The sequence below is a fragment of the Rhynchophorus ferrugineus genome, unplaced genomic scaffold (genome assembly GCF_030347505.1).
Source record: "Rhynchophorus ferrugineus isolate W39M unplaced genomic scaffold, kcgeb_rfMv2 rfM4, whole genome shotgun sequence".
NCBI lineage: Eukaryota > Metazoa > Arthropoda > Insecta > Coleoptera > Curculionidae > Rhynchophorus > Rhynchophorus ferrugineus.
In genome coordinates, this window is record NW_027472583.1 from 15229715 (window position 1) to 15245238 (window position 15524).

The 15524-nt window shown below is 31.3% G+C and overlaps 1 protein-coding gene and 1 pseudogene across 1 annotated transcript; both read right to left on the reverse strand.

Moving 5' to 3' along the window:
- Window positions 1-2205: 2205 nt before the first annotated feature.
- On the reverse strand, window positions 2206-2737 carry LOC143196308 (cuticle protein 19 pseudogene; annotated as a pseudogene).
- A 2550-nt stretch (window positions 2738-5287) lies between these two features.
- LOC143196309 (protein atonal) lies at window positions 5288-5893 on the reverse strand. Its single transcript, XM_076403971.1, has one exon. The coding sequence runs from the start codon at window positions 5891-5893 to the stop codon at window positions 5513-5515; it is 381 nt and encodes a 126-aa protein (XP_076260086.1). The 3' UTR covers window positions 5288-5512.
- Between the last annotated feature and the right edge of the window lie 9631 nt (window positions 5894-15524).

The window sequence follows — 15524 nt, forward strand, 5'->3', positions numbered from 1 at the left end:
TTTATATGTTCATTTACAGATAACTCAGCCTGTCCCATGAGCTTTGTTTCATGTTGTATGAAAAAATAATGGCTCTAATCTTTATTGAAATGCAGTGGCAGAAGACATACGCTGTTATCGAACATATTCTGCTTGCCTTCTAGAAGAACATTAATGCAGATACTGAATAAGGTTCCTTTTTGGTGCTGGAGCTTACTGCGCATGCGTAAGTGCCCTCAAACGGACATTCCGACCTTATTTTAATGTTTGTTTTAGGTTTGTAACTTACAACCAATTTTAACATAGGAGATGCGCTTCTAAGTTTCTTTATTCTATGGTTTGGCTTTGACAAATAATTTGACAAAATTCTAGTTTAAATAAAATATTAAAACAAAAATATTATCAAATATATATTTTTTATTTTAACATTATAGTACATCTAACACATATATAATCGAATAATTTAAACCACAGTAAATTATACAGCCACAATAATTTATAGGTTAGAGTTGTGTTATTATATTTACATTGAACTCTTTTGCACACCACCCATGAGATAGAGTTCTAGGCGCGTTTTTTTTATGTAATGGTATACTCCTGGAGGCCTAACCCACCCAATTAACAATTTTGTATCCAAGTGATATATTTTACTTTCATTAGAGAGCATATTTACCTGTTTACGTTTAGTTCTTGTTTCCTTCGATCTTGTCAAGCTATTTAAATATCCCTGTATTTTTGTTTCTTCTACTACCTGTCTACATACCATTCTTGATAATATTAATCACTGATTCTCCCTAATGCATTTACCATATCTGCAAAACAGTTAGTATTCTTTCTCTCCTCACACAATTTAACCAAATGCTCATTTATATTCTGAACAGTTACACACATATATATATACACAAATCGTTCACACCCTTCAATACCATTTTCTATAGTTCTTTTTCGAGAATTTCGTCTAATAAATCTTAGATCTCAATTATTCCAGTATATTTAGAGTCAAACAAGAAGAAGCTTACTCCATAATAATAGGAACAAACGCAGGGGTACCGCAAGGCAGGGTATTGGGTTCCATTCTATTATCCTACATATATTTGATCTCTGATAGAACTAACATCAAACTGATCTTGATTCGTTACCCCCTTAGTATAAGGATGGTCTCTTATCGGTGTCGGTACTTATCTCTTATATTTCAGTGATTATGTCCGTACTAATATTCAGTGCAGCTGCAACACGCTAAAAATATCTTCAATAAAAACCTCAGCAACTTGATAATTAACAGTAATGATGCTTACCTCTTTAAATAATTTTACTGACAATTTTTTACACCATTAGCTCGTTCCTCTTCGAAGTAACTGATTAAAAACGCAACCTGTTATGTCTGGCTTCGGCATTTTGAATCAGAGTAATAATAAACAACGATTTAAAATATATCAAAGCGTTCAGAAAACATTTCCTGGTTTATAACCACAGAATAACTAATAGGAAAATGTCTGTATTTTGTGGTTTATAACCTGTACTTATTATAATTAATATTTTGAAGAATTTTACAGACGTTTGACAACCGGACGAGTTTGGCAGACTGATTTGCTTAGATATTGAAACTTGACAAGCAGCACTCTATCTCCTTTTAAATAGAATAAAATGAGAAGAAAACTATTGTCTGACTCCAAAACGAATTTACAATTTTGCGACAGGCACATTGATGGCGTGAGTTCACGGCTGTTTTGAATAGATTATATAAATGCCATAGGCTATTTATTTATTCAATATGTGATTGCCATTTCCCCTTATTCGGATCTTGCCCATCGCACGTAACCGTCTGGAAATAGTTAATTCATCAACTGCTAAGTTATCTGAAAGTGTTTTGAAAGAATTTTGCCCAATAAATCTTTAAATCCATCTTATAAAAAATTATGGAATATTTTTTATCTAGGCCGTTCTTTGTCATTAAGATCAAAATCGTTACTTTGCTATTTTTCACCAATATAATCGCGGATCAAAATACGTGCACAAACCCATTAATTTAAATATAATATTAAACAAATATTGATATCTTTAGAACTCAAAAATTATGTTGTTGAAACAACAGCAACACTAATAACGCACACTCATACAACTTCGGCATTTTAAAGGTGTGTAATACTAAAAACACTATATATTTTCTAAACAATTTTTTTCATTACAAACAACAACTACATTTCTATCTTGGAAACTTAGATATAATTATCTTCCTGAACCATGTCCCCAATGAGTTATTCCCACATAACTGGTACCACCTACACCATCATGATCTCCATCGTGATGTTCGTAGTGGTCGCCATAATGAGCGGGGTGTTGAGCGTGGCCCTCTCGGCGAACTACAGCTTGGAACCCTCCATGCGAGTCAGACGTATATTCAACAATTCTCTTGGTGCCATCAGGTTCGTCCAAAACATACTCGCCCTTAACGTCATCGTGCTCCCGATGCTCAAATTGATCCTTGACATCGTGGGTATGAGGGTCGTGAACGCCATATTCAAAGTGATAGTGAGGTACCTGAAATGTTAATGTTAAATTTACTTTAATTCTACGACAGAAAAAATATATTTATTATGAACTCTTATTCAAAAAAAACTTACAAAATGCTCATACTCATAATCACCCAAAACCGCGCTGATAACAAAGACAAGACAGAAACTAACCTAAAAACAAAATAAATAATCAAAACGTGTCAACTTTATTGAATAATTATGTCACTCACTGAGACTGTGTTCATGTTGACAGATGGATATATCGAAATACTACTGATATCTATTCTTCGAAATCAAAACCTTTTATATACACCAAAAATTATGTCTCCAACTACCAGAATTTGCATTAAGCAACATATAAAAACTTTTATATAACAAACATAAAACATTGAACATAACTGAAAAATATTTTGAATAATTACTGAAACAATTTATCTGGCGGTCAGCTTTTGGTTTTTGCTTAGCCATATTGATTATGCACAAAAACTATTTCGAATTTGCATATTTTATCCTAGACATTTATATCACTTTTTGTCTCAAATCATTTTCGGTACTGCTTTTAAAATAAAGATTAAAAATAATCTTATATAATTGGTAATTAATTCTTATATTAAATCCTGTATATCTTTGTCAATAAATTTAGATGTGAATATGATATGATAATACGTTACTAATTTTCGCTATCTAATACATAAAAATGAATGTTCATTTGTTTGTGCTCGATGCAAACCTAAACCGTTAAATGATTTTTTTAGTTTATAGGTTGGCTACGAAAATAGAAATAATTAAAAAGTTAATCCACATTTATCTAATACATGAATTTTTTGATTGTCCTTTATGAAAATAACTTACTATGGAAATAAGGTAGATGGTGAAAAAGTAAGTTGAAATATGTCCTAATTTAAAATATGTTAGCGTCCAATAAATATAACATTATATTGACATTATTTAAAATTTACATAATGAACTTTTTATTAAAAGAAGTATATTTATAACAAACTAAGAAATTATGTAGAAAAATAAAAATAAATTAAATAAAAAATAAATAATTAAAATTAAAAAAAATAAAAAATAATAATTAAAAAAAATATAAAATAAATATAAATAAAATAAAAATAATATAAATTAGAGAAATAATCCGACATTTAGCCTCTTTTAATTGGGTAATGTGCAAATGTTATATCTACCTTAAAGAAATGTTTTCATTATATAATGTCCTTTATTTGTAGTCAACAAGACCATGCAGTGTTGCCTAAGTTAAAAAGTATTTAGTTGAATAACACTAACAATATAAATATTTTAATATACTTATATATTTATATATACTTATATATTTAATATATACTTATATATTTTAATATACTTATATATTTAATATATATATATATATATATATATATATATATATATATATTATTATTATTATTGAATATAAAATATATACATGTTAATACAAAATATTATAAATATGAAACAAAGCATTGATAATACTAGGTCATTTAACAAGTTCTTGAAAATAAAACATAAGTAATTGAAAACACAAATGACAAATCAGATGTATTTGTAATATGACTGTTTCTTCAGTACTCTGACTGCAGCAACTAATTTATGACACGAAAATGATTTTTCACACTTTTACCGAGAGAAAATATACCTTTACAGCAGCTACAACTTGTTGGCGTGATAAAAATTGTTTTCCATGAAAAATATCACTATAAAAGATCTAAATATGGAAAATAAGCTAGATTTTGGGACAATTTCTACCTTAATTTATTAATTTTAATGATAAGCACTAACCTGATGTAAAAATATTTTTTCTCTAATCTAGATTTTTTTCCAAGTAGTACAAAACATTAGAAATTCTGGTCACGAATACGTCATCACTCACTATTTATAATGATATTTAATCATATTCTATAAAAATAGACATTTTAAATCTTTTTATTCGTATTACTAATTATTGAATATAAAATGAATGCAAGTTAATATAAAATATTATAAATATGAAACAAAACATTGATAATACTAGGTTATTCAACAAGTTCTTGAAAATAAAACATAAATATCTGAAAACACAAACGACAAATCAGATTTATTGCTGTAAAATGACTATTTTTTTCAGTATACAGTACAACTAGTTAACGACATCACAGCGATTTTTCAGACCTCTATCGAGAAAAAATATACCTCTACAGAAACTATTTCTTCTTGGTGCAATACAAATCGTTTTCCACGAAAAAATATCAGCTAGAACTAAACTTAGTAAATAAGCTCGATTTTGGGACAATTCGTACTTTAATTTACCAATTTTAGTGATAATTTTTTAAACATAAACTTTATTAAATTTAGTTTTACACCTATCTAGATTTTTTTCACAAATTGTTATATCCAATTGGAATACCACTTCTTATTTTGATTCAAAATAGACGGTCATAGAACTAAATCCCATAGTAATGAATACCCAAAAACATTTCATTCTTTTTTAATTTGAATGTATTTTGTTTGATCGAAAATATATTGTTTAAATTGCCTAAAAAATGTTAAATTTTGATTATGTAAAATTAAGCAATAACAATGTTCCAGTGAACTCATTGAGAGACCAACGAACCAGGAGCATTGATTGATTTATAAATGAAACGAAATAAATAGGTTTTATTTATATTTATTGAATCTTATAGTATAAAATGTTACTATGACACAAGTTTTGGCACATTGCTGTAATAATATTTACATAATTATACAAGAAATAAATTATAGAATACTAAAAATAATACTGGAAGTTTTCGTCGCAAGAATGGCTTTGTCTTAGACACCTAGTTAACACTTATACATAGTTTAGAACGAAACAACAACCTACACACTAAAACTTAGTTCATAAATGATCAGTATATAAATAAGGGCAGAACAATAATCTTAAATCTACATATAAAAACTACAATACAACCGTATAACAATACAATAAAATTCTTTGGTCTGGCTAAATAAAAATAAAATTCGATTTGAACGATTACTTGATGAAATTATCTAGAAGGCGTTTGATCCAGAAGGTCGTACAGAGCGGAGATGTAGGTCTGAGCCATCTGGAGGGTCTCGAACTTGCTCAGTTGCCTGTCCTGGCCAAGTTGCGGCAGGAACGTTCTCAGTCTATCGAAAGCTTGATTGAGATTTTGCATTCGGCGACGTTCCCTTGCATTCGCCGCCAATCTTCTGCGTCTCAGGACTTGAGGAGAGACTCTTCCTCGTCCCCCCGACCTGCCGGGACTGGGAGCCTGCTGGAAGCTCTCGTCGCTTAAGCTGTCATAACTGGAAGCGGGCGAAGCGCCCCAACAATCTTGAGGGACAACTTCGGTGGTTTGAGCGGGGAAGTATAAGTAAGCGGAATAATGTTCTGGGTTCTCCATGGTATTCACGAAATATTTACGCACTAGCAATCGACACGAACGTCACGAAAGGCACTGTAACTGTCGATGAGGGTAGTCGAAGGCGATCTGGCTCTTTAGGCCCAAGCCGTGGCTTTTTATATACGGGCAACTGTTCGGAAGTTCCGCCCTGAAACGCGTGCTGGTCGGCCAATCAGGGATGGCACCGGATCGACCAATGATACCCGCCTGAAAGACCCCGTGAATATCAGTTTTTTTCACCGCAAGCTTGATGTTGACGATTACGATTCGTGGTAATCCCACCGAAACTTTACAAAGACAGTTTTTTTTCTCAGATAGCTCGTACATAACAAAAAAATAACAATAACAGAACCGAAGGAAGAAAAAATACTTCCGCAATACTTGCTACATCATGCCGTTGCAATTTCAGGTTTAAAAGAAAAGTTAAACTCCAAGGGATTCGCATGGGGAAATGTTTGGGGTTTTTATATATCCGGGTTAAAAAAATTGGGGTCTTTTCTTGTTATATTCCTAAAAAAAACAATTTCCGTTGTAGTGGTAGCAATTTTTTTATGTTTATCCTAATTCTGTGAAATTAAATTATAAATGTGTAGTAACTACAACAAATATTTTTACAATTGCAATTTTCCGAGTTTCGCAACATTCAAATACAACTAATTATCGATCTAGTGGTTTAAATTTTAAGTAACTTTAAATTAATATTTATAAAAAAACATTTGTTCTTATTTTACAAAATAACATCATGTCAGACAAAAAGCAAAACACATTAGAACTAAAATAAAACAACTATACTGGTTAGTCGGAAGATACTCTCAACTTGATCTAAAATCAAAGAAATTGATTTATCAGACATACATCATAAAGCCAGTTTGGACCTATGGGGTGCAAATATGGGGTTGCACTAAAAATTCACATCAACTAGTCATCCAACGCTGCCAAAACAAAATTATTCGATTAATTACCAATACTTATCGCTACGTAACCAACGAAGAACTGCACGACCTGGAAATCAAATGGACTTGTGAAGTTATGAAAGATTTCGCCTTAAAACACGAAATAAGATTACCAAATTATACTAACGTGGAAGCAATACAGCTACTGGACAACGCGCAGGATATCAGAAGATTGAAGCGAACCAAACTATACGAACTTATATAAATTGTGTGCCTTTAGTGTAAACTATAGCTTAAGTTATTATAATTTTATAATTGAGGAATTCATATTAATGTATTTGTCTTGCACTCGTTTTGCTTGTGAATTAATCCAAGTACAAATGAATGTAGTAATAAATTAATTTATAATGAACATTGTACTAAGCATATCCAAAAATGATGTTGAAATTTTTTTTTTACAAAATTTATATCAAATGTATTGGCTCATTGGGCGCAAATCCAAGTTATCATTAGATAACAAGGTATTGCTGTATGAGTCTATACTCAAGCCCATTTGGACATATGGAATTCAACTATGGGGTACCGCTAGCAAATCTAATATATCCATCATTCAACGGTTCCAAAATAAGGTGTTGCGTGCCATTGTTGATACTCCGTACTATATTTCAAATAAAGTGATACAACGCGATATTCCTCTAGAACCTATAACGAGTGTAATTCAACGTGTTTGTGTGAAGTACTTCGAAAGAGTGTCAGTGCATCCCAATGTACTCGCTAATCAGCTAAATATGCGACGTGATAGTGAAGTGCGCGGACTAAAACGTTTAACACCACCTGATCTGATTACTGGACATATGTAGACTTTAGAATAAGCATTAGAATAAGACTAATTAATTAAGATAATATTTTATACAGAAGATTGCTTAATAAAGTGATTTTCTACATGCCACGTATATATAATATAGACAGAAGAAATACTTATTGCCAATGGGGCAGATTGTGGACTCACGAAGAGTAATAAAAAAAAATTTACAAAATTAAGATATAAGCACATAAGAAGTGTAAGCAATTTTATTATGTTCTTATATTATAGCTTGTTTTTTAAGCACTATAGCATCTTATATGCTCGCAAAAATATTGTAGCCAACTTCTTCTATGATGTAATGGTTAAAGTAGACGACAGGTTAAAGAAGGTTCTTGTTTATTTTTCTTTAGTTTGATTATTTTTTAATTTTTAGTGATTTTCTTATTTATTTTTTGAAGTCGGTTCAATTTTTTTGTTAAAAATATGTTTAACTTCTTATATTAATTCATACTCACAGCAGTAAGGAAGCCTCATTCATTGAGATGAATGAAACATAAAATTATTATTGTAACTTTTAAAGCTGCATCCGAATTTTTTTTTAGTTCTTTGCTGTTAAAACACCTCTTCCTGAAGCTTTAACCATTGTAGCAGTAAAAAAATTGCTTACACTTCTTATATACTTATATCTTAATTTTGTAATTATTTTTAATGACATCTTTATTAGATATGCTTAGTACATTCTTAATTATAAATTAATATATTACTACATTTCATTTGTACTTGGATTAATTCACAAGCAAGACGAGTGCGAGATAAATACATCAATATGAATTCCTCAATTATAAAATTATGATAACTTAAGCTATAGTTTACACTAAAGGCATACAATTTACATAAATTCGTATGGTTTGGTAAATCAAACCGTAAATCTTGGATAACTTCGCAACTCCATTTGATTTCCAGGTCATCGTGCAGTTCTTCGTTGGTTACGTAGCGATAGGTATTGGTAATTAATCCAATAATTTTGTTTTAGCAGCGTTGGATAACTAGTTGATTAGGTCCTTAACATGCTAAATATAATTCTACGGAAGTATCAACATAACAACAACAATTATCATCGAAGCCTTATGAGCTTAATATACCTGAAATATACCGTAAAAATCCATAAAACATACAACATTTCATAAATAGTATCTTAAAAGGTACTATAAAATACCGAATCTCGAAAATATCCAGAACTATTGTTTTAATATTGTCATAACGTCAACCACTGTAATCGTTTATATTTTATAAACTAAATACTTCACTTGTGAATTTACTATGGCATACGACGCTATAAAACACTGCGAGAGAACTTGAAAAGGAATGGGTTGAAGAACTAGTACCATCCCCGATATTCGTTCCGTCAATTGGCCCCGGGGTGCATGCGGTTTTTTTCGTCGACAACAATGGCAACCGAAAAATCAAATTGCGGATTCTTTCAATTTCGAAATTGGCCGCTTTCGGGGGCAACGGGCGACACGCAACGCCTGCCCTTTGGTACTGGCGGGACTTTGGGCACGGGCAGGTACCAACCTGGGTTCCGTGAATCTAACCATTATATACTAGTACCGTGTAATAATACTTAAAAAATAGCTACACATGTTTGTGATGGGTACTTGTACGACAATTCTAGTTTAGATAAAGAAATAATCATTAGAAACAGTAAATTAAAAATAAGTCAAACAAATCGTTTTAGATGTTACAGTTTTGGGGTATTTACACATGTTAAACGGGCACAAGTATGTTAAAAATAAATCCTAGAAATATAAAAAAATATTACAGTTATAAAGGTAAGTTATCGTTGGGAACCATCTAATAAAAATAGTCAATAATCGCAAAATATACAAACTGATCCATAGTCAAAAAACTAAGGACCGAAAATAGTAATCACTATTTCATTCAAATTATTCGACTGATTTTTTATTCGTGATAACAGACGGAGATATACGGAGGGGACGGGATAATTTTTAATTATCTCTGCTGTATAGATCAATTCATTTTAAATAATTTTAAATTGGCAAGTGGTAGTGTGAAAAAGGGTATAAAGATCCCAAATTATTTTAACAATTGGAAAGTGACAATGACATAATATAATAAAATAATTGGTTTATTTATATTTCATTACAACTTGTGCTTACGAATGTTTTTTTTAACTGTGACATGAATATATATCCTTTCCCGAACTTTTTTAACCCAACGATATAAAATCTACAATGGAAACAACTCTTGTTTATCAACCAGATGTAGCTGTAAAACTAATTTATCTAATAGAAGTTACCACGGAAATATATACTAACCTCATTCCTAAAAAGTCTCCTGGAATTGATGTTATTTTACCTGGATTATTGAAGGAGCTGTCACTAATGACAATCACCATCTTGACATATGTACGAGTATTTAATGCCTGTTTAAGATTGAAGTATGTCTCAAAACGATTTAAAGTTGCTCAAATAATTATGCTAAACCGCTGCGATATCAAAATTATTTGAGAAACTGCTGTTAAAAGGTGTTAATAATTACCATATTTCCAATTTGGATTTCAAAATCACCACTCAACAATCAAACAAGCGCACAGAGTAACAGCGGTTGATGAAAAGGCATTCGAAGAAAAGAAATACTACCCTGCAATATTCCTGAGGGTTTCTCTTAATCTTTAAGCTTTTGACCGGATATGACATTCGAGAGTAATCTAAAAGATGAGTAAATTGCTACAGCAGAACTGTCAAGTGCTAGTGTCTTAAGACCACACCTATATAGTTTTACTGCAGTTCTATTGCACTAAAACATCAAACCAATTAGTAATCCAACACTGCCCAAACAAAGTTCTACTATTAATTACCTAAGCTTATCGCTACGTAACCAACTCAGAGATGACCTCGAAACCAAATGGATTTACGAACTGATCCAAGATTTAGCGTTAAAACATGAAATGAGTTTGCTAAATCACAGCAACATGGAAGCAATACAGTTACTAGGCAACATGCAGAAAATCAGAAGATTGAAGAGTACCAAACCACACGAACTTGTATAGTTTGTAAGCTTAAGTTGTTTAGTTTTATTTTAATATATATTAATATACTAATTCCGTACTAACCTTACTTGTGTATTAATGCAAATATAACAGGACAGTAGCAATAACAGGTCAATTGAAAAGTCCCCGGCCTACCACAGTAAAATACATTTTTTTGGCAAAGTTAGTTTTTTTTATTCAACATAATTCCCTTCAAGGGTGATACACTGATTGTAGCGACCCTCCAACTGTTCGATACCATTTTCATAGTACGATTTGTCCTTTGGTTCAAGATAGGCCTCAGTTTCGGCGATCACCTCTTCATTCGACGAAAATGTCTTCCCAGCGAGCGTTCTTTTGAGACCTCAGAATAGGAAATCGTCGCTGGGTGTCAGATCTGGAGAATACGGTGGATGAGGAAGCAATTCGAAGCCCAATTCATGGATTTTTGCCATCGTTTTCACTGACTTTCTTTTTCTTCAAATGCGGCCATTTTTGCTATTGCGTTTTCCCACGCTATGGAGCGGGTTCATCGTGTGCAGTCCACTCGGATGAATGTCAATTGGACTTCGGAGTGAAATGATGAAACCCTATTTCATCCATTGTCACATACCGACGCAAAAACTCGGATCTATTACGCTTGATCATCTTCAAACACTTCTCCGAATCATCAACTTATCGTTGTTTTTGGTCAAAAGTGAACTCGTGCGTCACCCACTTTGCACAGAGCTTTCTCATAACCAAATATTCGTGAATGATATGATGTACACATTCAGTTGATATCTTTAGAGTGTCTGCTATTTCATTCAATTTCAATTTACATCCTTGATGGTTGATTTTCCTGGGGCAGTGTCCGGCCACTCGGCATCAAGCCAAGTTTTTGCTTCAACTGTATTCTTTCCCTTTAAAAATCAATATTTTATCAACACGCGAAATTCCTTTTTATACATTTTTTTCACAATTGTACAAGTTGCTTCACTCAAAATGCTATAATTCACAAACTAATGATCCGACAGCTATCAAATCTATACACGCTTCTTTTGAGGGTTAAGGCTAACTAAAAGATATGGATATAATTCTAGTAGCGCTATATATGTGACAAGCCGGGAACGTTTCAATTGACCTGTTAAATCTAAATTTTCTAAGTTGGTCTAATTAATAAAATTTAATTAATAAAAAAAAATTAATGGCACTTAAAGATTTTTAATCTTGGGCCTCGCATTTAGCATCAAAAGTACTCAAATTTTTCGAAGAATTCACATCGTGTTAATATATGTGAAACTATAATTTCTTATTGTCAAAACATCGCCAAGAGATAGAAGACGTCAAATGTTTTATTTGAAAAGTAACTAACTTCGTGCTAAATACAGTTTATATATAGAAACGAAAATTACTGACTGTCATTTTTTTTTAAATTTAACATCGAAAATATAAGTAACAATATATCTTAAACATTAGACCAAGTAGCGTGCAAAAAAACTAAATAAAACGCACACGCATACAGGCCGAACTCGCCGTGGGGGTAGCGGTCGATATTTTACGAGTGATATCTGACAGGAATGCCATTTTTAAGCAAATGGTCGAAATTACGTGAAATTTGTTAGAGTTTCGTCTTTTTTTTGTGACCCCTCGGAACGTCCACAATACGCTTACCTGCCTTAAAATAGAGAACCATTAAACGCAAAGGTTTTATTTTTTTACGCGAAAAAAATTACTAACCTCGTTTTCCCGGTTTCTCGATGTTTGAGATTTAGTAGGAATCAGCGATGTCATTAAAATCATCGTCAATTTGAGATTATCAATTTTTAATTAATTTAATTACGGATAATAAATGAAAAAGTACATGTTTATATATTAATACAGAAGAAAAGTTATTTTGTACATATGTCATTTAAATTTGTGACATCAAAACGTCACAATGTTGCCGCATCAACTCTGAGTTTTAATTCAGTTTGGCTTTAATATACAACAAAATTCTAATCTAAATAAAATAATTGAACAAAAATGTTATCAAATATAGTTTATTTTACCATTATAGTACATCTAAAAACTACAGTTAATTATAGTTTTGCATACGTATTTATAATGTTGCATACATCTGACAACCGGACGAATTTGACAGGCTCATTTGTTTAGGTGTTCGAATATACATGAAAACATCTTGATGACGTATGTACAAAATATTGTTGAATAGACTATATGTGATTATAACAATTTTAGAATTTTTGCTTGACTGTAGCCTGTATATTAACATTTAGGTAATTTATATTTTATAATTTAGAAATGTGGAATATATATACAATCATTAAACTATTGATTTTCCAGAACTTAGGTCTATTAAGTAAATAATCAAAATAATTGATACAAGGTTCAAAGAATAAAATGTCATATAACAGGTTAATTGAAAAGTTCCCGGCCTACCATAGTAAGACATATTTTTTGGCACAATTTGGTTTTATTATACAACATAATTCCCTTCAAGGATGATACACTGATTATAGCGACCCTCCAACTTTTCGATACCATTTTTGTTGAACGATTTATCCTTTGCTTCAAAATAGACCTCAGTTTCGGCGATCACCTCTTCATTCGACGAAAATTTCTTCCCAGCGCGCATTCTTTTGAGATCTGAGAACAAGAAATAGTCGCTGGGAGCCAGATCTGGAGAATACGGTGGATGAGAAATCAATTCGAAGCCCAATTCATGGATTTTTACCATCGTTTTCACTGACTTCTGACACTGTGCATTGTCTTGGTGAAGCAGCACTTTCTTTTTCTTTAAATGCGGCCTTTTTTCGGCGATTTCGTCCTTCAAAGGTGAGAATAAGGTGAGAACCAACCAGTGTAGTTCGAACTTCGGAAATTTATTCATAGCATAATATCGAGATAAATAACAATGTTAATAATATTTGACATTGGGCCCTATTTGGTTCTTTTTGTGGATAAATTCCAAATAATTTTGTTCTTTTTTCAGTTACCAAATACAAGTGTATATGAAGTCACTATATGTTTCTGCAGAACTTGAATGTCTTTTTTATTTCTTTTTAAATTTTCTTCTAGAAGAAAATTGGTTCTAACTGAACTTACTGAACATTCACTGCATATTTTCTCGAAATACAAAGGAAAATATTCATTAAGTCGAAGCCTTCAATAATCCCATCATGGTTAGATTACAAAACGCCAATATCAAATATATCGTTTTTTGTAAATCAATTAGTTCAATGGGCTATACTTCACCGGATTAAGGGTAAGTGGCACATATTTGATTGAACAATGTGATTTTATCAAGATTGCCTGGTATGTATGGTAAGTATGTATGTTATGACAAATAGAGATTTTAAACATTTGGAACAATACTTACCTACAGACAATATATGAACCAAGTGTTGTCACTGAAGTCAAGCCAAGTAAAAGAAACTAAGCAGATATCTACTTGAACAGTTCATAGGAAAACTTGATTTATAATGCTAGGCTATTAATCAGATGAACTTCAAAATTACAATTTTTATATTGTATTTACCGAAATATTACAGGATAATTTGATACAATACAGAGCTACATCAACAAATGTATATAATTTAAACCTTTTTGTGTTAGAGTAATTGACACTGTTGATAAACATTTGAGGTTGGGCCTCATTTGTTTTGTTTATTATGTATATGATTCCCTAATAATTTTGTTCAACTATGTAAAATAAATATTTTGGTAGCCCTGTCAAATACTTTTGCATCTGAAGCTTGAAATTACCATCATAAAATGTTCAGTAGGTTGCAACTTTCCAAATATACAATATCTTCATAGTTTTTTACACGCTGTTGACTTCGATATATCATTATCACACCCTGATTATTCCGAATGCATCCAAATGTGTCTTTTTCGGTATAGTTACCTTCTAGTTAACAGGTAGAGGTCTAATGTAATAATGACACCAGCCTTGTGATTTTCAAGATCATAAGTATTAAACATAAACCGTTAGCTCTTATTTTCACACTAAATCAAGCAAACGAGCCACCATTAACGTCGACCAACCCTTCCTGGACAAAAACTAAAACAACATGCGATGTCCCATTTTTTTCAATCCTGCTCCGCCATTTCAGAGGCGTAGTAAAAGTTCATCACAATTTTCCCTTACCCTTTTACTTATTATTTTCATGGTTTTTATTTAATTTTCATCGAAATTTCACGTGACATTATTATATACTATAATTAAAATTCTAGTGTGTTGTTGGTATGAAAAAAAATAAAAGTCTTGAAAATATGTCAATTTTTTCTCTACACAACTGGATTAGTAACGCCCTTTTGGGTGCACACGTCCCTCATCACACCTTCGACTGTCATTTGTTTCGACTTAAGCCTACTCGATCCTCGGCCTTGTTAAAGTGCGACCATCATATCATTTTTTTCTCGTTAAGAGATTTAACTGTTTCGCATTTCGTTCCCACGAAAATCTTGGGTTTGATTTCGTCAATATTTAGTAACCCTCTATATATATTTTATAATATATATTATTTATATGTGATAATAAAAAATATATATAACATAATTTGTTGCACATTATATTACACTATACTAAATTATATATTTACATAATTTAATAAAAAATAAATCAAAAAAATTAAACCATGGTATTAAAATTTAAAAAATTTCAGCTTATATAAAATGATGTTTCCCAGAATTTTGGATTATTGCATTAAGTATTATTATATTAATCCATAAAAGTGCATATGTATCGAATTTTCTCAGATTGTTGACGTTATGGTGAATTACAAATTTTAAGTGAGCTTAATTTTTAATAATAATATGTATTCGCGAATAAGTTATATAACAGTTAAAATAGCTATTAAGTGTTAAAATTATATTATAAACATGATTTCCAATAAA